The following is a 27,017-nucleotide window of genomic DNA, read 5'->3' as shown; positions in this document are numbered from 1 at the left end:
ATAACACGCCAACAAACATGATAGGAATCAAGAAACACGGATGATTCCCAAGAGATCTGGTTTTCCTACTTGTGTTGATGATTTGGAGTACACAGGAGAAACGGTGAACGCTTTCAAGGTGAACTTCTTGGAGAGGAGGTGATTAAGTATTTTTTCCATGATCACCTCTGTGAAGCCACTCGGGCACGCCAGGTGCGGTGCTGGGCAGCTGGGACACAAAGCTGCGAAAGGAACACTGTCGTGCCCCTTGAGGATCCCGCCTCCTGATGGGACACACAGGGTGGGCTGGATTTCAGTTCCCACCTGCCGCTCGGACCGGTGACCTCCATGCTGTGTATGCCCCGCCCCCTTCTATGGGGCCGTCTGAGGTTTGGGGTTACGTCCTTTTCCTCCCGTGGGAGAGGAATCGTGGAGAAGGGAGGGCATCCACACGGGGTCCGGCGCGGTGAGCAGCGCCGCGTGGAAGGCTCACTCTGCCTTGTCTCGCTCCCCACAGAGATCCCTCAGTGCGCTGGCTGCAACCAGCACATCCTGGACAAGTTCATCCTGAAGGTCCTTGACCGACACTGGCACAGCTCTTGCCTCAAGTGTGCGGACTGCCAGATGCCGCTGGCCGACAGGTGCTTCTCCAGGGCCGGGAGCGTCTACTGCAAGGAAGACTTCTTCAAGTAAGTCCGAACCCCGAACCCCGGGGGCTCTGGTCTGTCTCTGGCTCTCCCCTGGGAGTGAGGTGGGAGGAGCCGGTGGCAGAGGGCGTGAGGGTGTCTGTTCTGCTGGGGGTGGGGGGCGGTAGGGGGACAGACCAAGGATTCCCAGAAATCCTGCCTCAAGACACAAGGCCGTCTCATTGCTGCCACTTTCCGAGGTGCTTGGAGGTTCACCCCCCAATCTAGAGGAGTCTCGTGATTGCTACAGGGCCCCGGAGGCTTGGAAGCCTTGCTCCTCGTCCGGGTCCAGCCAGGCTCTGTCGGTGTGACCGCTTTCAATGAGAACGTGAGGAAGAGGCAGTTTCATGGGGTGGTGAAGAGCCCAGACCACGACGGGGTTTAAAGCACTTGCTAGCTGTGAGCTCTCGGGCAGTTTACTTCTCTCCACCTCGGGTTGCTTATCTTTAAAATGGGCCTGGTAATAATAGTTCCTACCTCATAGGGTTGTTACAGGCTTTGAATGAATCAATACGGGTAAAGTCCTTAGGACAATGCCTGACACCTGAACGTTAGCTTTGAAGACTGGCCTCAATTCATTCTGGGGTTCGATCCATCAGCAACAATCCTGTTGGTCACAGTGAGGGGACTTCCTAGAAGTTATTTTCTGTGGCATTTAGTCTGGGACATTCCTCCTGGAACGTATTACCCAAGGGCCTCATCTCACTTGGACCAGCTGGCAGCAGCGACACCAAGACCAGGGGCAGGGAGTCGTCCGGTCTGGCAGTGACACCGAGCCCCGAGGGGGTGGCCCGTGGGCTACGCTGAGGGGGACAGGACTGCTGGGGAGGCTTATCAAAGCCTGCAAACATTTGGCACAAATGAGCAAGCCTCAGGGAGGAGGGGTGCATCCTTCCAAGGTGGTGTGTTCTGCACAAAGGGAGGGCAAAGGGGGAGAGATGCCAGTCCTGGAGACAGAACGTGTTTCTCCCTAATCCTCCCAAGGTTTATTTTTGGGGAATAAGTGATCTGAATTTCTGAGGATTCTCAAATTTCTTTCGTCCATTAGGAGTTGAAACGCACATTAAAGAGGAAAGTGGCCTCGACTGGGGCTTCCTCTGCCCCATGGCTTGTGCTGAGCAGGCGACACTCATGGGCACCATCACGCTTTGGCCAAAAATATACCACTCTCTCCCTGTGTGTGTGTGTGTGTGTGTGTGTGTGAGAGAGCAAGAGGACGCAGGTGGGTGGGCCCGGCCCTGGGGTTGGGTCAGCTGCCTTCCAGGGTCTGGGTCCCATCCTCCCCCCGTTCGTGTACCTTTGGGAAGCCTCAGTGAGCCCAGGGGCATGACCTTCTTGCCCAGCTGGGAACAGGGTGGGTGCTCAGACCACTGGCTGGGGTGCGGGCAAAACCCATTAGGATCACGTCGCAGGACTCTGTTCCCAGAGAAGCTCCTTCGAGCCCCTCCCTGGGGTTCGGACTTGACTAGCTGGCTCTGGGTTTGGGGAAGGGAGGGGGTAGCAGCTCAAGTGTAGGTTTGGGTTTGAGACAAGTAGTGAGTAAACGGGTCCCTTTAAACCCAGAAGGGGCCCCGGGGTGCAGGCTAGGGAAGGATTAGCACAGCCCGATGAGCCACCAGCCCAAGATAGAAGTAACAGTGACGGTTACTCACTCAGGCCAGTGCCCTGCCCTCCTGCTCCGTAGCCTCCCTGTGCCATGGCCCTCATTTGGACCCTTCTGGAGCACTGCTCAGCAGTAACCTCGTGACATGCCTCCCCACCAGACAGCATCCATCCTCACAGCTGACCCTGGCCCCCAGCTCCTTCAGCAGGGCCCCCCACCCACAGAATATTCCAGATGCATTGTGCCATCAGAGCCCTGTACCCCGACTCCCTTCCAGTTCTACCTCACCACTGTTTTGGGTGCTGATGCCCCTCAGCGGGTTGCCCCCTTCTCCAGGCAGGCCTGACCCAGGCTAGTTTGTCCTGCAGGGATGGAGTCTGTCCTCTCGAGGTCTCCCCATCCTTCCCTGACTCTGAGTCCCGCTCCTCCGAAGGTGGGCACCTGCTCCTTCTCTCTCCCCGTGACTCGGTGTGAGTTGTCTCTTGTTTGCTCACGCCTCCTGACCTGTTTCGTCTTCCTTGTTGGCTCAAGGAAAGATTTATTTTTCCATTTTTCTGTCCCTGGCATGGCCTGTGCCCCTGGCCTTGCCCAAAGACTGTCACTAGGTTTGATGCCACGAAGAGTATATCCCATAGTGAACTTACAGCCTGTTTGCTGACCAGTTCCTCCTGTCCCTCACATGCTGTGCTGTGAGTTGTGAAGGCCCAGGATGCCTGGGAAAGGCACAGGCCTGTGCCTCAGCTACCTATCTATCCATCTATCTACCTATCTATCTATCTATCTATTTAAAGATGTTATTTATTTATTTTAGAGGTAGCATGCAAGTGAGGAGAGGGACAGAAGTGGGGGGAGAGAGTCCAGCAGACTTTCACTGAGCACGGAACCCCACATCCAGGGTTGGGGGGACATTCAATTCCACAACACGGAGATCATGACCTGAGCCAAAGTCAAGAGTCGGACCTCCAGCCGACAGAGCCCAGGCCTGTGATGTAGCCACAGTTACTCTCCTTGTCCCACAGGGCTGCTCTGCCCCATAAAAGGACCGCCCGCCCGCAGGGCTGGATCCGTTCGTGAAGTAGGGAAGCTGGCCGCAGAGTCAGGGCTGACTCCGGGTCCTTCCTCTGTGAAGAGGGGCTGTGTGGAGACAAATTTCAGGCTGAGGTGATTCTGCTGTTGATGGAGGGTCACTGAGACCTGCAGTCTGGTCTGAAGCCCTCAGGAAGGACACTTGGCTCCACAGGCAGTCAGGGACAGCTCCTAGGGACGGCAGCTGTTCGGTGGAGCCCGTCGCAGTCCTCAGGGAGGACACAGAGGGACTCAGTCCTCCAGGGTCGGATTGGCTTCACCTTCCACCCCCAGGGTCTGGGAACCGCTGTCCCCTTGGTGCTCAGCCTGTAACTTGGCCGCAGAGCCGGTGGGCTGCTCCCCGTGGCTGTTCATTAAAAGTCACCAGGCACCTGCTGGCAGATGGCGCAGCAGGGGACACGTGAGCAGAGAGAGCACACGGCAGGGCTGGAGGGCAGAGCAAGCACTGGAACCTCAGGTCCCTTCCTGGTCCCACACGGGACTGCAGGAGGGAAGGCAGGTGCCTTACACTTGAATTCACCTGCCAGACCTCAGATCGTTCAGCTGTGGGATTCAGAAGAGGCCTGCTCAGAGCCAGGGAGACTCTCTTCTCTGTGCTCCTTGAAGAAAAAAAGAAAAAAAAAAGACAAATCCCTGTCCTTTTCTGATAGGTGTCCCTTAGCCCTGCTCAGGGAGCTTGGACCTCCCTGCCCTCCTCTCTGGTGCTAAGCTTCAGGATCAGTATTTTAAATCTCTTTTCCCATAGCAAGGGGCAGGGCCACTGCTCTGCACCACTCTAAGGTGTATCCTTTATTCTGTGTGAAGTCTTCTCAATCAGGACTGTATGTGAAGTGTGCCCGGCTGGAGGTGTGTAAAACCTCAGAGGTGGGGGGAGGTCAGCCTTTCACCTGCCGTCCGCCCAGGAGTTGCGGTAATACTGGCGGCTGACAGCAGAGGGCGATGTTGATGTGTGCCCAGATAAAGAAAGAAGGATTGCTGGATGCTTGTACTCTGTGGTTGTCGCATTTTCCTCTTGGAGCTGTTGAATTCTGTTTCACTCAGTAACTTTGGGTGATTTTTGCTGCTGTTCGCTGGTTTTGCCTCTCGGGTCTTTGGCTGCCTTTCTCCAGAGGAAATAAAATTCTGAGACTCAGACAACAGGCAGTGAGTTGACTAAGACAGTGGTCCCAAGACTATTACAGCTCAACCACAAGCTGAGGAGCCAGCAACTCCTTGTGTTGCGTTTGCTAATCAGGTCCTTTCTGGACTGTGTGTCCTGCATGTCTCAGGTCCCCCATCTCCTTGCCAAGAGACCAGGGCCTGGGTTGAGGGTAGGTCTGGGAGTAGAGCTTCTGGGTCCCCTCCTCATGTCTGATTGGGTCCTGGGAGGAGCCTGGCAGCTCCTTTCCTCTGGAGCACAGTGAACAGCACAGGTTCTCTGCTCCGGCAACTGGTTCAAGTACTGACTCTGTCAGCATCAGCTGGGCGCCCTTCGGCAAGTTCCTTAACATCTCTGAACCCCAGTGTCCTCTTCAGAAAAGGCGAGAATGCTGATGGCGCCTGTCGTAACAGCCCTGGACGCAGGAACATTTCATGAAAGGGAGTTATTTTATGAACAGAGTGGTTTGGTGAACCCAGACGGTGCTCAGTTGAATTCCTGTCCTGTCTTGAACTAGCTGTTTGTCAGCAAACAAGTGATCAGGGCTTTCTGAACGTCATTGCCTTATCTGTTCCAAGACGCTCATGGTAACCCATGGAGTTGTTGCGAAACGGGAAGGAAATAGCATGTAAACCATGTCCAGCTCGATGCTGGCTGCCTGATCAGTGTCTGGGTTTCTGGCCCTGACGTGTGGCCACTTGACCTACAGCCCTGGAAGGCCGGGCTGTCAGAGCTCTCCCTCAGGGCTAGGTCTGTACTGGCTTCTCCTGGCCTCCCTCCTCCCCCTTCCCAGCCCCCGGCTTGGAGACCTTCCTGTTGAGATGACATTTAACGTCAGAGAGGGGGGAGGGCAGTCTGGCAGAGTTGGGAGGGCACCCGTCAGTGCTCTGGGGCCAAAGATGCCATAGGGATTTGCATGAAGGTTTGGGAAACAAACCAGCAGTGATTACAATCTGAAGATAAACACCGCGACAGGGTCACAGAGAGCAGCATTTAGGTAAAGCACAGCTTTCTAGAACATTCCAGGCTTGCAGCACCAGGCTGGAGGGGAGAGTCGGAGGCAAGTTCCGAGAGTGACCGCCACTCCAGGGGGTTCCAGCGTCTCTGGGGGTGTCCTCCTGCCCCTGAGGCCTTCATCTACAAGGCCGGCTGTGATGGTCATTGCTGGGGACCCAGTGGGAGAGAAGGCTGCTTGTCAGTGGGGGGCTGGGTGGACCGCTCCCCAGCCAGGCCGGGTGGTAGGCACCATTCCTCATGGCCCCTCCCCCAGCCAGTCAATCTCCAGGCAGTGAGAAAGGCTGTCAGCCAAGGGCAGGTAAACGGTGTCCTTGGGAGCTGGAGATGCTGATTTATCCCCGCAGTTCAGAACAGCCCGTTTCAGCCCCGGCACGCTCTGCATGTGGCCAGGACGCAGGGTGGTTTCACTGGCCTGGCCTGGTCTTCACTGGTGACCTTGGCCTCATCACCGCTCTGGAGATCAGGGCCTCCATCCCTCAGCCGGGCAGATGCCCCCAGGAAATCAGGTCATGGGGGCAGAGGCCCATGCTCAGCCGTCCTGTGAGATGGGCCTCCCAGAGGGGCTGAATCCCGCCCCCGTGCGACCCGGGACCTTTGACCCCTGAGCCTCCGTCTCCTGCCTCCAAAGAGGGAGAGGAATAAACATCTCCACTTTTCTGGGTTCTGAGGATTGAGTAAGATGAGGTGCTGGGTGTCATCATTAGTAGCGGCTATTCTTATTAAGGTCGCGATGGTGGATGTATGCCGGGAAGAAAGAGAAGGACCTTCCTGGGGGCAGAGGCTACAAAAGGCTGTAGGCGAGGTGGGGGTCTTGAGGGGGTGGGAGGCGTGGCTGTGTCCGGTGGCAATGTCAGGTCTGGTGATCAGAACACCTGTGGGGGTGGGGGGTGGTGCCAGGAGCCCCTGTGAGTTCTCCCCCCGCCACGGTGCCATCCCTCCCTGTGTGGTCCAGAGCTCTGCGGCTGTGCCCGAAGCCCTCACTTTCCAGAGCAGGGCCCCAGCTCTTGCGGGGGATGGGAGGGCCCAGCCTGTGCTTGTGTGACCGCCTCTAGCCGTCTTTACTCTGTCGCCCCAGGAAGAGGCCACCTCAGTTCTGGGGTTGGTTGCTGGTCCAGTCAGCTTGACAAGGTCCTTGTGAAGTCAGCGTTATCTCTGGAAACTACACACCTTTGTGTGGATGCGTGCGCACACACACACACACACACATTCTCTCTCTCGCTCTCTAGCAAAATGTGCTTAGGGAACCCACAGGGGGAGGGTCTCTTTGACGTGTGACTTTCCATAATTTCTTAATAGTTTATAGTCTAATTCCCTCGCTAAGCAAATTAAACCTTTTAAGGTAACGATCAGATGGTCCAGATAGTGTCTGTGCTTGTGGACATTTGTAAGAGTCAAACACACTGGTGGGACCAGGCCCACCATCATTTGCGAAGGCCTGTAATCAAGGCAGAAGCAATTACTTAGCGGAACAGCTCCCCCTGGGACCCGAGGCTGTAGATCTGGCGGTGATGAGTCTGTGGGTTATCTGCCCGGCCCCGCCCCCCCAGCGCCCCCCCTTAGCTGTGCCCGCACCCCCCACCCCGAGCCCAGCCCGAGCCCAGGAGGCCTCCTGACATCTGTGGGACCTGCATCCCAGTGACTTGTAGGCCTTGGGGAATCTGTTTGGAACCAGGGGGCTGCAAATCAGCCTCGAGTCAGCTGACATCTAGGCCGGGGGCGCGGGTCCTCAGGCAAAGAGGGACGCGTGGAACTGCCTCTTCACCCCGGGAAAGCACACAGCGGTCAACAGCGGTAGCGCCCGGTCCCTTCATTGCTGGGGCTCAGCCACCTTCCCTCTCCTTCACCTCCCTCCCAGGTGCTGAGTCACGCTCCCAGCTCCCACATGCCCTCTCTTTCTGTCTCTGCTGCCTCTGCCCTCTCTCAGCCCGTCACCACCCCTCCGTGGCGCTGGAAGCTTCTCCCTGGCAGGGTTCCTGAAACGCCCTGCCCGGCACTCGCCAGCTGGGGTCCCTTTCTGCGGGTTCTCTGGCCGCGGTCACACGCAAGGGGCCTGTGTGAGTTGGGGTCTGGCTCCAGGGGCCCCTGTCCCCAGCAGCCCGGCCTGACCAGCGTTGGGCCCTGGGGGGGGGAGCGCGGTGTCAGCACAGCAGGTCGGTCCGGCTGGAGGGGTTGGAAGGACCTCTGTCCCTGAGTGTCCCTACCACTGTCTGTCACAGCGCCTACCGCACCACTGCTGGGGTCTTGAGGGATTAGAGAGTCAGCGAGCAAGGGGTGGAGGCCCCGGGAGCACCGAGAACATCTGTTGCACGGGACCTCTCTGAGGGGCCCGTGTCACAGTGGCTCGGGGGCCTTCTGGGGGCCTTGCTGACCTGTGGACTCGGGGCCTGGAATCGGGATTCAGGGTGGTTTGTCTGCTTCTAAGCAGACATCCCGGGTGGCTCTTGCCAGTGATGCTTCGGTGTCAGGTGAGCGAACACCTGCACAGAGAGGAATGAGCCTGGAGTTAGTGGGTCAGCTGGCTGCAGGGCAGGGGTGGGCGGGAGGGGCGGTGTGGTTGGGCCAGACGACGACAGCTCCCAGCCTGTCCCCATCTGTGGAGAGGGAATGGCCTATCCACCTGGGAGGCCTGTTGTGTGGTTCATATGACACCGCTCACAGGAAATTGCCTGAGACCACGGGCCAGACGCGTGTTTACCCAGATTAAGGGAGGTGGGCTGGACCCTTGTAGAAGAGGGTCGGGTCCGGATCCGATGTCCGTTGCCTCTTGGGAAGTGAGTCTACCCCTGGCAGGGAAGAAGGGGAAGCACCGCTTTACCACTAAACGAGCTGTGTGATCTTGGACAAATCACTACCCCTCTCTGGGCCTCGGTTTTGTTCTGTGTTAAATGAGGGGGCTGGACTAGGTCACGGTAGGATGCATCTCAGAATAACACTGAATGTTTGTTAACAAGAAAAGCATTGTTAACCACGCCCCCCAGCCCCCAATAAAAGGCAGAGCCCTGTGGGGCCATTCCAGTGGGTCTGAGTGGTGTCCGTGTAAGTGTGTGTTGTGGGGGGCTGTGTCTCCACTCCCCAAGGCTCTGACACTTTCTGGCGTCAGGCCTTCTCCAAATATAACCCCTCTTTCTGGAGAAGGCTGACCATTAGTGGGCAGAACTCTATGTGCCCGTGACATGGCTGGGGTGGTGATAGATGTTGGAAATATTGGTACATACAGTAACAGTAAATATCAGCAACTTACCTGTCAAGTGTGGTGATGGATAAAAGAAATACATGGAGGGAAGTGTCAGCTGGGAAAAAAATATACAGCTTGCTGTAAATCACCTCCAAGCAATTAAAGCATAAAATTAAGTTATGCAGTATTTTGTTTCCTTGGGACAGGGCACCCTGCTGTGGCAGCCCCTCCCTGCCCCAGCAGAGGCTGGCGGGGGCCGGGGCTAGCCCCTCCCCGACTGCCTCCCCACAGCCATGTAAGGAAGAGCACTGGGTTCCAGTCCCATCTTTGCCGTTCGTGGCTGTGTGGTCTCTGGCACATTATCTCCCTCTCTGAACTAGTTTCCTCCAGATGGAGGACCTGTGTTACTGCATGCCTTTGCCACGGGTCCTCGCTGTTTATTCACCAACTACCCATGGGACATGTGCCCTAGGCAGGTCCTGCTGCGGGTGCTAGACTCGGCGGTGAACCAAACAGATACAGGGCCTGCTGGCATGGAGCTCGCTTGCTGGCGGTGGAGAGGTACAGTACACAAGAACTGTGCGGTGCGTCCAAGATACGGCAGGAAGTGCTGGATCCAGGGCAGGGCTGGTCAAGGAATGCCCCTGGAGAAGGCGACCCGTGAGGGGCAACCTACCGAAAATGCAGATGTGAGCCATGCAGGTGTCTGGGAAGAGAGCATTTCTTTTCTTTCTTTCTTTCTTTTTTTTTTTTTTTTAAAGATTTTATTTATTTATTTGACAGAGATCACAAGTAGGCAGAGAGGCAGGCAGAGAGAGAGGAGGAAGCAGGCTCCCCGCTGAGCAGAGAGCCCAATGCGGGGCTCAGTCCCAGGACCCCGAGATCATGACCTGAGCTGAAGGCAGAGGTTTAACCCACTGAGCCACCCAGGCACCCGGGAGAGAGCATTTCAAGTCAGGGAAGGAAGCCAGCCTGGGCCCACGGAGCCAGGGTGGCTGGGCGAGTGGGCAGGCAGAGTGGTAGGAGAGGAGGTTAGATCATCGTGGAGGGTCGTGGGGACTAGTAATGGACTTGGGCTTTGACCCTGAGCCAGGGGGAGCCACTGGGAGGTGTCAGGCAGGGGAGTGAGATGGGAGCACTGTGGCCGCTGTGTGGGGGAAGGGCTGAAGCCAGGAGAGCCGGGAGTTGTGGGCAAGGCGTGATGGTGATCTGAACCAAGGAGGCATTGCTGCCGATGGTCAGAATGGGTCCAATTCTGATTGAATTTGGGGGTGGTACCAGCAAGGTGTGCTGACAGACTGGGTGCAGGGGTCCAAGGTTTTCAGCCTCATCACTAGAAGTATGAAATCCCCATTCTCTGAAGGGCGGCAGATTCTGGGGGCGGGGATCAGGAGTTTGGTTTGGACATGTAAGCAGAGAAGCCGAGGAGGCAGTGGGATAGAGCAGTCTGGAGTTAGGCGAGAGGTCTGGGCAAGAGGCTGCCCAGAGGGGAGGGGCAGGACCAGGAGAGCTGTGTGAGTGCAGTGAGCGCCGCGTTCTGCGGAGAAGGAAGAGAGACAATGCCACTGACAGTTCAGGGAAGAAGAGACCTGACCACTGGGTCTGCAACGCGGAGGTCGTGGGTGACCTTGGCAAGGGTGGTTTGAGTTGATTCGTGGGTGGGTACCCTCATTGGAGTCTATCTCCGTCAGGGTTTTCCAGAGAAACAGAACCAACAGGCCGTGTGTGTGTAATACAAAGAGATTTGTTATAACGATTGGCTCCTTTGATTTTGGAGGCTGAGAAGCCCCAAGATCTGCAGTCAGCAAGCTGCAGGCCCAGGAAAGCTGATAGTGTAAAATCCAGTCCAAAACCCAGCAGTCTGGAGAGCTGAGAAGAGCTGATGCTTCAGTTCAAGTCTAAAGGCAAGAAAAAAAACCAGTGTGGCAGCTCAAGGAAGTCAGGTGGGAGCACTTGCCGTTTACTCTTAGGACAGTCAGCCTTCCTGGTCTATTCAAGCCTTCAACTGATTGGATGAGGCCCACCACAAGGGGGAGGGCAACCTGCTCTCCTCAGCCAACTGATTCATATATTCATCTCATCCAAAAACACCCTCACAGACACCTTCAGAATAATGTTCGACCAAATATCTGGGCATCCCGTGGCCCAGTCAAATTGACACATAAAATTAACCATCAGTGGACATTGGGGAAGGTATGTGCTATGGTGAGTGCTGTGAAGTGTGTAAACCTGGCGATTCACAGACCTGTACCCCTGGGGCTAATAATACATTATATGTTTATTAAAAAATTAAAAAATTAAAAAAAAATTAACCATCAGAGTGGATTCAAGAAAGGAGTAGGAATGGAGGGCAGTAGAGACCCTGCATGTAGAACCTTCTTTTGAGGAGTATCCCTATACAGGGAGTGGAAGTGGGGGGTAGCTGGAGGGAGACGTGGGGTCAAGAGGTTTTTGGAGTGGCAGAAACAAGAGCATGCTTGTACACTGCTGGGGAAGAGCGAGTCAATACGGAAAATTAACCATGTGGGGGCGAAAGGAACAGTTGCTGGAGGACTGATCATAATTATGGGGCAAGAAGACACGGACTCAGTGCCTAGGTGGATGGTCGGCCTCGAACAGGAGCATGGTTGGCTCCTCGGTAGGAGGTGGCGGGAAGGCAGGACAGAGGGCGGCTTCAGGGGATCATGGGGGCACACGGCGGGCCTCGTCTGGGAAATGGGGAGCTGCGGGCTGGGACTGCAGATGCGGGGCTGCAGGGAGGGGCCTGCGAGCACGGCGGAGCGAACGGACTAGGGAAGTGTGGGGGCTCCTCAGGCCCTCTCGAGTCTCTGATCACAAATGTAAACTGAGTCGGGGAGGCGTTAAGTCAGGCGCTGGGTGGAGACGGCTGAGGGTGCAGAGCTGGCTGGGGAGGTGGGGGTGTGTGGAAGGGAAGGATTCATGAGATGGACCGCGAACGGATGGACGGACGGACAGACGGAAGCCTGCTGGGCAAGGAGGAAGCCAGGGTGGGAGGGGCGTGAGGACCTGTGGGCAGTGACGGGATTAGCTGGTCTGGCTGTAGCTGAGCGGTGGGAGTCAGCGCTGCGGGGAGAGGGCTGGGTGGACCATGGAAGAGAGCGGCCGAACAAGAGTAGAGGCCATGACCTTCCGAGGAAGAGGTCAAAGAATGGAGGGGGGAGGGGTCGGAAGGACTGTTGCGTGGACGGTGAAGTCAGCAAGCATGATGGCAGGAAGGACAGGAGCTACATTTACCAGGAGCTGCGGTGAGGAGTGCCGGGCTGGCAATGACCACCATGAGGAGGGATCCAGCACAAGGATGTGCATACCGGGCACACAGTAGGTGCTTCCCCGAGTCGTATTTCGGTGCCCAGAATGTGGACCCTGGCATCCTGGGACAGGGCTTAAAATCAGGGTGTGCTATAGGATTTGTGTGCATCTTTATAGAAGGTGTGTCTGCAGGGCCTGCCTGTTACCCTCTTCCTGCAGGATCCAGGCACCCTCAGGTTTGTCCTGGGCCCGCAGAGTGGCCCCCCCAGGCCTGTCAAAAGCAGCAGGGGTGGACAGATAAATGGGCAGACAGGAACTCAGGCTGAGCCCAGGAGCCAAGGGTGAGGCCAAGGACACAGGCCTGGCCCCCTTCCCAGGGTCAGGGGCAGCTCCTGGCTGTCGGCTATGATGTCTGGTTCATTTCCCTAACCGGCAGGCCAGGCCCATCATGCCAACCCCTGGGGCAGAAGCAGGGAAGGAGCTGAGCAGGGTCCGTTGGTGTGTCGGAGGGACACTCCCGGGGGGGAGGCTCCCAGGGCAGCCCCTGCCTTGCAGGGCTGGCAGCCTCATGCCCTGTGGCTCGGAGCAGCTGGGGAGGCCCTTCTGCCCAGTTCCCTTCTTGGGGTAGCGGCACCATGGCCAGCTTCCCAGGGGAGGTCTCCTGTGACACCTGCCACGTGCCAGCTGAGTGGTCAGAAGCCTGAGCTCCGGCCCCGTTCTTTTCACGCGTGGCCTTTGTGAGCTGCCGCCGCCCCCCACCCAGATCTGAGCCTCAGCTTCTGGTCTGCGCGGAGGAATCCTAACAACTGCCTCCCCGCTGGGCACGCACGTGACGGTGGGGGAGTGAGCACGAGGACGGCACGAGTGGGAGGCAGAGTTTCGTGTTTTCCTCAGTGGCCTCACGGCAGCCCGGTTCAGTTTCCATTCCTTTCTCGAAGCTTTCGGTGGGAGCGGCAGGATCTCGATCTGCGCTGGTCCCTCCCGGATGGTCCAGACACACATTTTAAGGCGCACCCCTGCGTTCTCGCCTTCCTTCACTCTCCTGCTGTGTGCTGGGCAGGGAGGACAGAATTTCCAGTGATGCTGGTCTGAGGAGGAAAGCGCTGGGGGCCATTAGCAAGTCCTTCCTTGCATTTTCTTTGTCATTTGAATGGGCTCCAGCTGCCTTCCCTGGGAGCTGGGAGACCCGCTGTCCCTGGAGGCCTGGCCAGGCAGGGCTGACCGGAGAGCCTGTCCTTCTGGCAAGCAGGGTGCTGCAGGTGCCCTGAGAGAGCAGGCCCTGCACACAGGAGGTCCCGGGGGCAGGACGGAGGGGGCACCTTCACCCTGGTAGTACCCCAGGGATTACCCCGACCTGGAAAATCCCTCAGAAACCTCTTCCTTGGCTGGCGTCCAGCTCTGCCCCACCCCAGCATCCTTCAACAGTGGTCAGGTTGCTGAGACATTGCTTCTCTGGGCAGCGGCCAAGTTCACCGTTTGACCTTGTTTTGGACCAGGGAATTCGAACTATGGCCGTCTCATTACCGCCTGTCGTGGAACAAGTCATCTAGGTGTCCAGGCACGGCCGTCTCCTTCGTGACTCGGGCTGCTCTGAGCTCTGGAAGCCCTGGGACCGGGTCTCCATTGGGTGTACACCCCCACAGCGGTGCCTTATTCTGGGGCCACTGGCTCTGACCAGCAGGTCACAGGGGCGTCCCTTGGGGTGGGGCCGAGCTGGGGGAGCCCTGTGGGTCAAAGGGGTACACACGGCCCCCTCATTGAGGGTCCTGCTGGCTGTGCTCCCGGGGAGAAAGATATTAAGGAGCAACTCGCACTTACTATCGGTATAAATCCCACAATCAGGAAAATTGCTTCAATTGCTAAAAAACGCTGGTGGGAAAGTCCATTTATTTTTCATTTTTCTTGTGCACTTGCCCCCCTTACGCATGAATCACTGTCGGTATGTAGATTAAATTTACACCCCGTTATCTTTCATGTCTCTGGGCCTCTGGTGTCAGCCGGGTTTCTGGTTACTGAAAGCCACAGTCCGTTTCCTCGTGGGGAGACATGTGGTCCTCTGCCAGGGGGCTCCTTCCTCTGTTCCAGAGCCTCCCCTCAGCCGTCCTCCCCTCCACGAGGTCAGGCTTGCTTTTTGGAGAACCTCATTCTTCTCTGGAGCTGCTTGTGCTCCGGCACCTGCTGCAAAGGATGTGGACATTGGACTTTTGTGTTTTCTGAGAGAGGGCTTCCGGGGAGCATGCTGAAGGCCCGATTTCGTTTCTAACACTTGCTTTGTGAATTGGCCTAGAGAGGATCCACACACTGCGGGCATTTTGAAAACACAACTAGAGACACATGCACACACAGGCTTCTTTTCTCTTTGTCCCTCAGACACACACACACACACACACACACACACACACACACACACACACACCTACTCCCAGGGGATAGAACTGGCTGCCTGCCTGCCTTCCTCTTTAACGTGGGTGACCCGGTTACACAGCAGCTGTGGAAGAAGCCTGGTTTCACCCGGATTCTGGGAGGTGTAGAACTTTCTAGAATGGACCGTATGCTTTGTTCTGCACCCTCAGATTTAGCCGTCTCCGTGTACATACTCTATAAAGTGCGGTTCGTCATTAGCGGATCTTTTCATTCAACAAGTGTTAGCTCTGTTTCTGGGTCCTGTACCCCTTTGAAAATCTGATGAAACCCCTCATAATGCACGATTCTGGATGAGTCGGGGGTAGTTTGCAGAGTCCACGCTGAGCCGTGGGCTGGAGGACCCTCGCTGGAGGCCCCCACGCCCCTTGCCACACCAAGGTCTAGGGGTCCTTCCGGGCCAGACACCCCAGCTCCTCACACCCCAACACTCTTCTCAGAAGAGTAGTCCCCTGGGCCACACTTGGAGACTTGGAACCCCCCACTTCGCTCTCTGCGACACCGTGTGGCTGGGTGGGGAGCTCCCGAAACAGCCGCTGGCCGCGCCCGCTCCAGGCCCCTGGCGCCCCCCAGCAGGTATCATTACCGCATAAGAGACCCATCATTCTGCATTAATCTGGGATTCATCATGATAGCCATGACCATAATTAATTTATTTGGTATTAATGTGGATGAAATATGTACTGTCCTTTCAGGGGAAATCAGGCTGCCTATAAGCATTAGTTAAAAGGACCATTAAAATCAAACCTTCCCCAGATCCATTAGGCGAAGTCTTTCATCCTGAAGAAGATAAAGTTCTGCTGTGTGAAATGTCATGAATAATTAGGTTGATTGCTGTTTTAAACTCTGCCCCTGCCTCTCCAATTCCTCCCGCCTCCCTCCCGAAGCAGGCGAGGCTCACCTGCCGGGGAGCACCCCCTTTCAGCGCCCATGTCTACACTGGCCCGCGGTTCCCCTCTGGCCTCTATGACCACCTGGGTGGCATGGGGAAGGGAGTTTCAGTGATCCCACTGACCCTTCTTTCAGTGGGTCTCCTTCTCCCCACTTCCCACCCTGGGCCCAGGGTCGGGGCAGGCGCCTTCTTCTAGCCTCAGTGCTGGTCCGGAAAGGTGTAGAGCGGAGAGCGGGCCGAAGAAGCGCTGTCCCAACTGAGGTCTGCAGACTCCTTGCCCAGCATGGTGCAGGGGTGTGCAAAATGCAGATTCCTGGGCTCACCTCAGACCAGCGCATCCCAGGGGCTGTGCCTGGGAAGGGGATGGGGGCTGGCATGGAGGCCTTTGGTGTGTGCGGGACGAAGGGGAGAGACAGGAGAGAGGAGCTTTTGGGAGAGCCCCGCTCTTGCTGCCATAGCCCCAGGTTGCTCCAGGACTGCCGTGTGGACACCGGCATGTGGGTCTCCTGGCTCCTCTTGTGGGAGCACGTGAAGAGGTGGGTGTTCGCTGGATGCCTTTCGCACACCAGCCCAGAACACACGCAGTTGCCCGGTGGGGCTGGTCGCCGAGCCCTCCCCGGAAGCTGCAGACCAGGGTGCAGAGGCTGCTGCAGGCTGCTCAGAGGGAACTCGGCGTGTGGACCGGGCGGGTGGGAGCCGGGCATGTTGGCCTTGGAAGAGGCACTGGAGGGGCGCCTGGGGGGCTCAGTGGGTTGAAGCCTCTGCCTTTGGCTCAGGTCATGATCCCAGGGTCCTGGGATGGAGCCCCGCGTCGGGCTCTCTGCTCCGCGGGGAGCCTGCTTCCTCCTCTCTCTCTCTGCCTGCCTCTCTGCCTACTTGTGATCTCCGTCTGTCAAATAAATAAAATATTAAGAAAAAACAAAAGAAGCACTGGCAACTCGCTCTGATGCAGCCTCTTCATGCGGTGGTGAAAGAGCCCGGGCCGCAAAGCCATGGGGCTAGCCGGGGACGGAGGGGACGGTCAGCACAGGGGCTGGGGGGCGCAGGCCTTGATGCACATGGACAGCACGGAGCGGTGGGTGGGAGAGGGGCTATGATGGGAAGCGGGGGACAGCCCCCCGCACTGTGCTCTAATCCCTTCACGCTGCCCCGACAGGCGCTTCGGCACGAAATGCACGGCCTGCCAGCAGGGCATCCCCCCCACCCAGGTGGTGCGCAAGGCCCAGGACTTCGTCTACCACCTGCACTGCTTCGCCTGCATCATCTGTAACCGGCAGCTGGCCACGGGGGACGAGTTCTACCTCATGGAGGACGGGCGGCTGGTGTGCAAGGAGGACTACGAGACGGCCAAGCAGAACGGTAAGCCGGGCCTGCTGTGACCTCGGTCCAGGCCGAGCCCTCGGCCGCGTCCTGCCAGCTCCGAGCTGCCCTTCCCCTGGAGCCCTGCGCACACCCTGCCTGCTCTGAGAAGCTTCCGCGGACCGCTGCGGGACGGTTCCCATCACCCCCCAGCCCTTCGCCCTGGCTGGCCTCGCCGCGGCCTCAGTGGGGTGACGGGGCCCGAGAGCAGGCCTGGCTGGCCCCCACATCAGTCGGCGGCTGAAGAACAGTCAGGACCTTGTGCTTTTCGTGGCGGTGGCTCCTGGCCTGGCAGGGGGCCTGGGACAGGGCGCTGTCTACCGTGGACACCGGGTTCTCACCAGCCTTTTGTACTGGGGTGCACGTGAGCCTTGGCGCTCCCACACCTCAAAGGCTTCAGTCGGTGAGAGCCAGCTCACACTTCCGTTTCCCCTCTCCGACTGCAGGCTTGTCGAGGGCAGGGTCTCCCCTTTCCTTGAGACCCCTCGTGTCTCCTGAAGTCCCTGAGTCAGGAGCCAGTCTTCACACTCCAAGAGACTCTAGTCAGCCACAGAACTTTCCGCCCACCCCGCCCTCCCCCCAGCCCCCTCGGCCTATTGAACGGGGTCTGCCGTGTGGAGACCTGACCCTGATGTCAGGGCCCCAGGGTGAGCTGCTCTGGCCTTCCAGGGCCATGCTCCTGAGCAGCCCGGGGCCTTTCCAGGACCCAGACAGGGCTGCGGCCCCACAGGGAGGCCAAGCTCCCTCCCCTGGAGCACCCCTTCCGGCTGCTCATTCATAGCTGTGTCCCCAGGTGCTGCGCCCTTCACCCTGGCTCCAGACTTGGCATTTGGCCAAACCCTACCTGGGAATCTCAGACGCACAAACTCGCAAACATCAAGGTCATTTGCCTTTGACTAGAGTTTTTATGAACTCAGGATGTTACTGCAAAAAGCAGCTCTCAATGGCGCTGGGCTTGATGGGGGAAAAAAAGCAAAAACAATTTCATGCATTTCCTTCTAGATCTTTCCTGGGTCCCCATGCCCATGCGTTGCAGAGATCTGATCCATACACGGAGAAATGACTTTGAGGGTTTTGTGGTGGCGAGGAGGCAGAGGTGTACGGGCCTTTTTGGTGAGGCAGCTGGAGCCCAGCTTGGCTTTGGTGGGAGGGCAGCGGGACACCACCGCAGGGGCGCCTGAGTCAGAGGCTTCCACTTTCTTCTCCCAAAACCCGCACGGTGCTGGCCTTTCGGGATGGACAGGCCTTCAAGTCTCCGTTCTCCTCTTCCTGGGGGCCTGGGCAAGCCCATTCCCAGGCTCTTTGCCTTAATGTATTCATCTACTCTGGTTGCTTCAAGCTCCCCCGATGCTGCTGCTTTGGAGTCAATTATGATGTCAGAGAAGATTAGGGCATCTTGTCGGGGATAAGCCATCAAAGCAGATGGGCTCCGAGATCCCAAGCTGCCTTTGGAACTCTGATGCCCTTCCCTAGACATACTAAGAATGTGTGACCTCCCTCCGGGCCGGCGGCTGCTCTCATCCTCAGGGGCCTTGTTTAGACCCTGAGCACTCACGGCCTGGCACCCACCTCTGCTGGGGACGGTTCACGAGGTGGGGGAGACCAGCTGGGAGGCAAGAGTGGTGGCGGAGCCAACACTTTGACCGGGGATTATTTGTGCCCCACCAGACCTCTGGAGGACACGGGACTTGGCATCAGAGGCTGGTGGATATCTCTGCTCAGTCTCTAACTTGGGGGCCCCTGGCCAGCTGTGTAACTGGTTGAGCTTTGGCTTCTCAGCTCCGTATGGGGGGTGGAGAGTAGCACCTGCCACACAGGGCCGTTCCTTGAGGTTTGCAGAGGACGGCGCCTGTGGAAAGGGAGGCTGAATGAGGGTGAGAGGCATGAGGAGGAGGAATGCCAACAGGGGGGTGAGATCTGCTTCAGGTTTTCAGGTAGCCAAAGGTCACACAGTTTTCCTGACGCCTTCCTCCTGCCTCTGGCTGCCGGTGGGGCAGAGGCCAGTCCATCCTGTGAAATCGGGGCGACCTGAGTGCAGCGGGGACCTTTGTCTGCTTTGGGACATTTGGTTCTTTGTATATTTTAATTCCTCCTTGCTGATCTAAACCCTCTTTCAGGCTTTCAGTTCCCTCCCCTTGGGCTACACAAAGGACCTAATATCAGCTGTTTGTACCTTAGTGTGAATGATTTTGTTCATTTGTTACATCTCCCTGGATATTTGCATTTTCAATATAATGAGGTTGCATTTTATGCCAGGGACAAGTGCTAGGAGACCCTGCATAATTCAAAAACCAACATATTTTAAGACTAATTTTCCTATAGGAATTAATGTAAAAAGGAGGAGGGGGGGATGTATTCTGGAAGCACATAAATCCATAGCCGGTGAAGTGTATCTTTGCCTTAATGCTACTTTTTATTTTCTCAGCACTATCTCTAATACCTTGCAGAATGCTCTCTCCTAAATTAACAGCCGAGGATATCATGGTCTCGCTTGGCCTTCTTCATAGCGTTTTATCACATTTAACTTCCGTACCAAAGTTATTGATTTTTGGGTACATTTTTCAGCACGAGCCCTGCCACCACTACTTAATGAATACTTGGATGACATTGTTATAGGATATAAAAAAGATTTTAAATTATAATAACAGTGAATGTTAAAATAACAGCGTAATAGTCCCCATAATTGCAAGAAGAAAGTCCTGTGCACGGAGACAGCAGTTCTGAGCCCCTGGGCCACCAACCCAGGATGGCAGGTAGATCCCATTGGCCGCGGTGAAAACGGTTTCTAAAATCACTAGGCCGGCCTTTTTTTTTTTTTTTTTAAAGATTTTATTTATTTATTTGACAGAGACAGATCAGAAGTAGGCAGAGAGGAAGGCAGAGAGAGGAGGAAGCAGGCTCCCTGCTGAGCAGAGAGCCCGATACGGGGCTCAATCCCAGGACCCTGAGATCATGACCTGAGCTGAAGGCAGAGGCTTTAACCCACTGAGCCACCCAGGCGCCCTAGGCTGGCCTATTTAAAAAATTAGACAGTTCTTGAGGAATCACGGTTTTTTGCTGGTTTCATTATTTCACGTTTTAGATTCGAGACCGTAGAGATGTGTTCAAAGTGCACTATTACATATTGGCATCAAATGCTGTCCACTGTCGTCTGTATAAATAGGGGCAGAAGGGACTGATTCCTTTCGATGGAATTTAAAGTAGAGAACTTTGGAGGTTTTCCTCTGTCTCTGCCGTGGCCGCTCTGGAAACCGTGTTCTTCGGATGCAGGACTCCCGAGAGGGAGCGGTGGCAGGGGATCGCGGACGGTGATGGCTCTGCTGGAACAGAAAACAGCTCAAGGGGAGACAACTGGGAACTTTGTCTTCCCTCCGCTGTGGGCGTGACTGCCGTGCGGATTCGGGCCATGTGCCGCCCACTCAGGGCAGGGGCTGGTGCCCTGGGCTTCGTTACGGGGAGGGGACTCGCCCACGCCACTCCCTCATTCAGCAAGAAGGATGACCCCAGGTCTTCCAGCTGCAAGAAACGCCTTTTGGAATTGCCGTGAGGGCTCTTTGCACATGGAGTTCTCAGATCACGCCAGGCACATAGTAGGTGCTTAGCAAATGTTGGCTGTTATTGGTCCTAAGAGAGGGTTTTCTTAAACGGAAAGGAAGGTAGGAATATAGCAGCGACATTTTAAAGGACCCAAAGAGGGAACCCAGAAGACCCAGAGAGCCAGGGATGCAGTGGTGGCCTGCGGACTCGGGGGTGCCCCGCAGAGAACGGCGGAGGTCTAGTGCTGGGAGGAGAAACAAGCCGTCTTCCCCGGCTGTGTGCTCCCGGGCATGTCCTGGTCTTTGCCTCTGACCGCCGGGAACTCCAGGCTTATCTGCTCAGAATCCACGGAAGACTAAACTGTGGATCGGGCAGTGTGTTGTCCTGAACCCTCCTCAGACCAGTGGTTTTCAAAAAATATTGACTCTGGCCCCGAGTAAGCAGCTCGTTTTCCGCTCGGCATATGGTGAGCACTAAGCAAGTCCTGTGGGGCCACACTGGCCCTCGCTGATGCCATCCCGTCCCTCTTCTGACACTTTCCCTCCCTGTGTCTGATCCACTCAACTGACAGTGCGTCCCACAGCGGGGTCTGACCCACTATGGGTGAACCCTGCTTAGATGACTAGTGAATGTGCTGGTCACCCCTTCTGAGCTCAGGGTCGCCTCCTCAAAGGGACCTGGGAAGTAGGGGGCTCCCGAGGGCAGGAGGGGAAGAGGTGTCTGGGCGCAGCCCAGAGCACATGTCATTCGCCCTGGCTCATGCGCCCTCACCGCCCACAGGACGTCCAGCCAGAGTGTGTGCCGTGACGGAGACACGTGGAACCGTACCCCTTCCGTCTGGTGGGAGCCCCTGCGTGGCTGGGCTGGCGGGGGACGGAGCGGGGCGGGGCTGAGCGAGGGACTGTTGTCCTCACTTTTCCGTGACTCGGGAAGGCCTGTCGTGAGGCGTGGGCTCCGTGGGGGTCGTTCCCCATTCCTTCCCCATGGCTCTGCCCACAGCCGGCGAGACTGCAGGAGGAGAGGGGGAGGGGGATGAGCCCCAGATGCTTGGGGCAGGCAGAACCCGGTAAGGAGTGGTCTTCCCTGCAGACGACTCCGAGGCCGGAGCCAAGCGGCCCAGAACCACCATCACAGCGAAGCAGCTGGAGACGTTAAAGAGCGCCTACAAGAACTCCCCCAAGCCCGCCCGGCACGTGAGGGAGCAGCTCTCCTCCGAGACCGGCCTGGACATGAGGGTCGTTCAGGTGAGACACCGGGCCCCTGGCCGCCTCCGCCGTCTGGGGGTCCCAGGCCTGAGCCCTCCTGCTGGGCCGGGGTGTGATCTGTGCCATCTACGCTGTGCAGGAGGGAGGCTCAGGGAGTGCCCTGGGAGCTGGGACCCGGGGAAGCTTCTGGAAGCAGAGCTGCAGAAAGAGGGAGTAGCAGGCACCTCACACTCCGGGCCCTGAGCTCGACCGACACTTCAGTGCGTCTCCAGCGACCTGTCCTGGGGCCCCTAGGGACCTTGGGTTGGTGGCGGACACCCCCCGAGTGGGTCCCTTCTGCTCCTGTGGCAGGTTTGGTTTCAGAACCGAAGGGCCAAGGAGAAGCGCCTGAAGAAGGACGCGGGGCGGCACCGCTGGGGCCAGTTCTACAAGAGCGTGAAGCGCAGCCGGGCCAGCGGCAAGCAGGAGAAGGAGAGCTCGGCCGAAGACTGTGGGGTCAGTGACAGTGAGCTGAGCTTCCGAGGTGAGCAGGGCTGCAGGCGCGAGGCCGAGGCCTTAGGAAAGGCCCCTGGGAATCAGTAGTTCTGGACAAGCAGGAGGGATCTTTCTTGAGGCCTGGACAACGGCCTCCTGGAGCCAGGCTCTTCCCGGCGACGTGCAGTGAAGGGGGACGGGTGGGTGGCAGTGACCCTTTCAGACAGGACAAGGAGTAGGACACAAGAGAGCTCTGCTGCTGAAGTGTGGAAGCCGGGTTCCCCTGGATCGTGGGCCCCCAGGCCTCCCCTCCTTTCCTGCAGACTGGGGCTCACTGGCCCGTGCGGCTGGGAACAGACAGCTGAGTCCCCGCCCCAGTCCTTGGTCCCCTCTCCTGCATTCCCATCCCTTTTGGGGGGGACCCTGGCCTTCCTCCCATGATCCCGTGGAGCAACCCCTGTCCTCCTCTCCTGGTGGCGGGGAGGACGTTCTCAGGAGGCCCTTTGCCCTGGGAAAACACCACAGTGAGCGCATGCGGGATGGGGACAGGTCTCACTTCCGAAATCCCTTCCGCACCGCTCACTCCATCCTGGCGCCACCCCCCCCCCCACCGTCCCCCCACCCCGCACAGAAGCTTTGCCGCATGCGCTACATTCAAGTCCCTGTGTCAGCAAAATGGCAAATCGCTGCATGTCTGGGATCCCAAGGGTGTTTGCAAATAGCCATACTATTCTCATTTACTGAGTCCTCAGCTGTGGGTGGATAGAAAGAGTAGGCTGTGGGTGGGGTGGGGGTGGCGCAGAAATCTGGTTGCCAGTTGGGCTCTCCCAGATCGATTTGCTCTTCTTGAGCCTCAGTTTCCACATCTGCAAATGGGGAACAACTACATCCTTGCCCACCTCAGTGCTGTTGTGGGGTTCGATGAACACAACCGACTGTGGATGTGTTTGGGTGAAGCTCAGCACAGTGGTACACTTGGAAGTCATGACTGTCCCCACAGGGAGCCTGTGGCACCCACAGAGGGTCATATGGAATGACAGGTGTAGGCGAAAGGCCAGATAATGGCCATTTTCCAGTGGAGCCAAGCCTTCACCGATCTGCCCCCTTTAAAGAGCATATGAGCTCTTTCCCCCTTTTCATTTTCTGGGTGGAGTTGGCGGGTAGGGGGACGGGGCTAGGCAGACCTAGGGCAGGTTGTAGAAGGAATGGGTGTTGACGTCTAGTCTGAGGAGGCTTGATAGGAGCTGATGCACGGGCCCAGGGTGGGAATAGAGAAGGAAGTTCGTGGGGCAGAGGATGGAACCAGCTGACGGCCAGAGCATGGTGCCCTGAAAGGACAGTCGCTTACTCGGGAGGTCTGTCCTCTGGGGTCCTGGGAAGGGGTCAAGAGCCTGTGCTCCCCTTCCCGTTGTGTTGGTGGAGTTAGGAAAGCCATTTAGTCTGATCCGAGCTGCCAGAATGAACGTCTGGAACATGCGGGATCATTGCGTCTTGCTTTGTAGCTCTTTTCTGCTGGGCACAGGTGGGACCCCGGGTTGTGATGTCATGGACCTCTCTGGGTAACTACAAAACTCTTCTTTCTTAAGACTAAAACCACTCACCTCTGTTGGAGAGATGCATTCTTCTGGGTAGCACAGGTTCCATTAGAAGCCCTTAATGAAATTCTTCAAGAAACAAGAAGGCCCATTTGCCTTAATCAAGTCAATACTTTGTCCCCAGTGAAGAGCTTATTCGAGAGAGAGAGAAAGCAAGTCCTTCGATACTGAACTGGTTTTCCAGGTAGACCAGAAGGATTTTGTGTCCATGCCCCAGAGCGGCCCTCAGCTACCCACCTCACATGGGCCTTCTTTCCCAACCAAAGAAACCAAGCACTTTCCCAGCCTGAAAGCTCTCAGATCGAGTCCTGTCAGCACGTAGTTTCCATGTGTAGAAGGACGGGGTGTTGATGGATGACCCACAAAGCTCAGGCATTCATATGCTTTAGTGTGGCTTAGTCCATGAGCCACATGGGACCCACGAACTCACCAGCCCCTTGTCCAGCCTCCTGGGACCTGCCGGCAGTCTCTGCAGGTGTTTCTTCCGTGGGTCAGTCTCGGGCTGCCCGGTGGACGGTGGTGGCGTCTGACGCGTGCCTGGCAGTGAGGCAGCGGCCTCCCTTGGGCGCCTTCCTTGGTCACGTGTATTCCTAGGTTGTGAAGAACAGGGACCACCCGAGTCCTGGCGGCTGACAATAAATCTCCGTTCTTTTGTCCACAGAGGATCAAATTCTCTCAGAACTTGGCCACACCAATAGGATTTATGGCAACGTGGGGGACGTTACAGGCGGACAGTTAATGAATGGGAGCTTCTCCATGGACGGGACAGGACAATCCTATCAGGACTTGAGGGATGGGAGCCCCTATGGAGTCCCCCAGTCTCCCTCCTCCATATCGTCCCTGCCATCCCACGCTCCTTTGCTCAATGGGCTGGATTACCCGGTGGACAGTAATTTGGGCATCATTGCGCACGCGGGGCAGGGAGTGAGCCAGACGCTGAGAGCCATGGCTGGGGGACCCACCTCTGACATCTCCACAGGAAGCAGTGTAGGCTATCCTGACTTCCCCACGAGCCCAGCCTCTTGGCTCGATGAAATGGATCATCCTCCTTTTTAAACATCTCTCCTCTCCGCCCCCACCCCGACCCGTCCTGGCCTGAGAGAATATCTTCAAGGATCAAAAGAGACTTGCCTTTTCAGGATCAAAAGTGCACCAATGTGAATTTCCATTATTTTCAATGGAAGTCCTCCGCTGATCCCTAGGCGGGCGAGAGACCAGACCACGCTAGGGCCCTGTTATCCTGGGGTGGGGGGGTAGTGAGAAGGCAGCCTCCTCTCAGAACACGGCACAGGGGCACAGAGCCTAGAGCGCTAGGGTGCTGCTTGGTGGCTTCCTACCCCTGCCCTGCTTACAGGCTTTGGCTGCTCGGTGCTTGGTAGCACGAGGTGACCGTCAGGCCACCTTGGCCTTTGGGAACTCTGCTCCAACTGGTGTCTCATGAGATGCCTCCCGAACCACTGCTCTCACCAGAACTGAGATCCCTGAGGTAGAGGCATCATGGCCCTTGAGTATAATAAAAGTGATTTCTGGACCACCTATTGAACTCTAATTTTGAAAATAAAAGTCACTTATTAAAGGTCAGTGAAAACTCTGATGGCCACCATCTAATATTGAAAACGTCCCCTTCTTTTTTTTTTTTTTCTGTGAAAAATATGACTTCTTTCCTGCCCAGAAGTACAACCCAGACAGTGTTTGTCAGTTTCGGTTTTTAGGAAATCCCATCCCGATCACTGAAGCCCTGATGGCAAGAAGTGGTTTTCCTTGCAGGTGACTCAGGCTGGAGCTGAGTGGCCCTGGACCATCCCAGCGACTGCCCGACGAGTCCCCTCGGTGCACACTGTGCCTTTTTAATTTGCTCGTATCATTTATTCCACAACGCAGGCTGTGGGTTACAAAGTGGTTAAAGCTAAAACACGGAGAGAACAGATCGACAATCAGCGCAAACGTGCAGGCGCATTTGGATTCTAAACGTGCAGGCCGCTTAGCCGCGTCAGCAGACGAGCCTCCCAGAGCTCCCCACCTTGCAGGCGGAACCGGCCCGAGTCTGTTTGGCAGGAGCTGGTGCAGACGAGCTTGCCAGCCCATCCCACCGGCAGCCAGCCCACCCCAGCCCTTGAGAAATGAGAGCTTTCTCTTGGGTAGCTGACTCAAATTGGACAGTTTTGGTGTCTTCCAAGAACTAGTAACGGGTTTTTGGCCCACCTTGGTGGAAAGGATCACTAGGGAGCAGCCCTGAGAGCACCCGAAGGGTTCCAGGTGGTTCCTGGGCTGCATTTCTCTGGGCTGCTCCCGCAAGTCCTCCTCACGCCCCACACCTCTGTCCGTCAGGGAGTTCTGCAGCGCACACCACGGGGTAGGAGCCGGGTGGCCGTCCAGTCCCCTTGGGAAACGGTGGTCGGCTTCTTCTGGCCTCCATCTTCTTAAACGAGAGAGTAGGAAAAGGTAAGCAGGCATTGCCTCGCTTTCCCACGAAGCGACGGGCCAGGGAGCGTAAGGATGCTGGCCCCTTCTGTGAGTGCTTTGTCCCACTCTGAGGTCCCTGGTCTTCAGGCACGCGGTGGGCTGAGGGAAGGCCCAGAACACCTCCACTTTGGCTGCTGCACCTGCTACAGGCGCCTTCCCAGGACTAAACGGAGGTCAGTCAGGCTTTGAAAAGCGTAGTCAGTGAATTCCTGGGATCAGCCTTCTGGCCACCTTTGCTCTCATCAGTTGGGATTGTCCCCTTGCTTTCCGATGTGTTGCAACTGCTGTGACTTTTGCCTGGAGAGTCCGCAAACCTAGACTTCTTCAGGCTCCAGAAGTGGGGGTGGGGCTGTGTCACACCGAGCCAGGTTGCTCCTGGGGGTTCCCCAGTGGTGGGACCGCCGGGAGCAGGAGCGGGGACACGCACAGAAGAGGATAAGTCATGTGAAGGAAAGGAAGACACAACTGTCCCTTGGAGGACAGCTTCTTCCAGCCAGTCTCTGCAGGCTGCTCACGGGACGCCGGAGAGAGAGGGTGTTGGGCCGCGGACCCGCGACCCACTGTCCCACCCTCACCAGTATCTCGGCCGACTGGCCTAGGGACTCCCGGGACTTCAGAGCCACTTCCCATGTTTGGCGCGTACAGTGCAGGGAGGGCGCGCTCTCTGGAGGGCAGGCTCCCTTCTGTGTGTGGCGCTGGTTTTTTAAGATCAACTGAAGTTGACCTGTTTTGGGTTTTGGAAGCGACTTCCTCATGCTCGGTGGCGGGAGAAGGGTTCCTGGTTCCCGCCGGGAACGTACGTCTCCTGCACCCAGACAGCCACACAGTCGATGGCGGTAGCAGCCTCTTGGGTTTGGCGGGGTCGGCTGGCTTGAAGAGCCCTTTTGAGAGCAGCGGCCAGAAAGCCAGGGGAGCCTGAATGTTCCCTACAGCCTCCTCCCCAGAAAGCGGCCACGTTGGTGCCTCACTTAGAAGTACAGCCCCCAGAGGCCTCCGATTTGAGGTGGGTCTCCTCACCTGAGGAGGCTGGGCCGGGGCCCCACGGAGCCACCGCAAGCCAAGACGATTCCTTGGCTCCTCCGTGGCTCATCGCCTTGACATTCTGTTAAAGGCACTC

General features: G+C 57.0%; 1 protein-coding gene across 1 annotated transcript in view; it reads left to right on the top strand.

Annotated features, from left to right (window-relative positions):
* The window catches only part of LHX4 (LIM homeobox 4), a 40,875-nt gene extending 16,382 nt beyond the window's left edge, over nucleotides 1–24,493 (top strand). Inside the window, exons 2-6 of the mRNA XM_045982958.1 lie at nucleotides 497–668; nucleotides 16,424–16,626; nucleotides 21,253–21,407; nucleotides 21,720–21,891; nucleotides 24,099–24,493. Coding sequence (XP_045838914.1) covers nucleotides 497–668; nucleotides 16,424–16,626; nucleotides 21,253–21,407; nucleotides 21,720–21,891; nucleotides 24,099–24,493 — 1,097 coding nt within the window. The remainder of the gene's footprint in view (nucleotides 1–496; nucleotides 669–16,423; nucleotides 16,627–21,252; nucleotides 21,408–21,719; nucleotides 21,892–24,098) is intronic.
* The last annotated feature ends 2,524 nt before the right edge of the window (nucleotides 24,494–27,017 follow it).

Source organism: Meles meles, chromosome 17 (assembly GCF_922984935.1).
Source record: "Meles meles chromosome 17, mMelMel3.1 paternal haplotype, whole genome shotgun sequence".
NCBI classification, from domain to species: domain Eukaryota; kingdom Metazoa; phylum Chordata; class Mammalia; order Carnivora; family Mustelidae; genus Meles; species Meles meles.
Note: the sequence above shows the minus strand (reverse complement) of the source record. Positions and strands in the feature narration are given on the sequence as shown.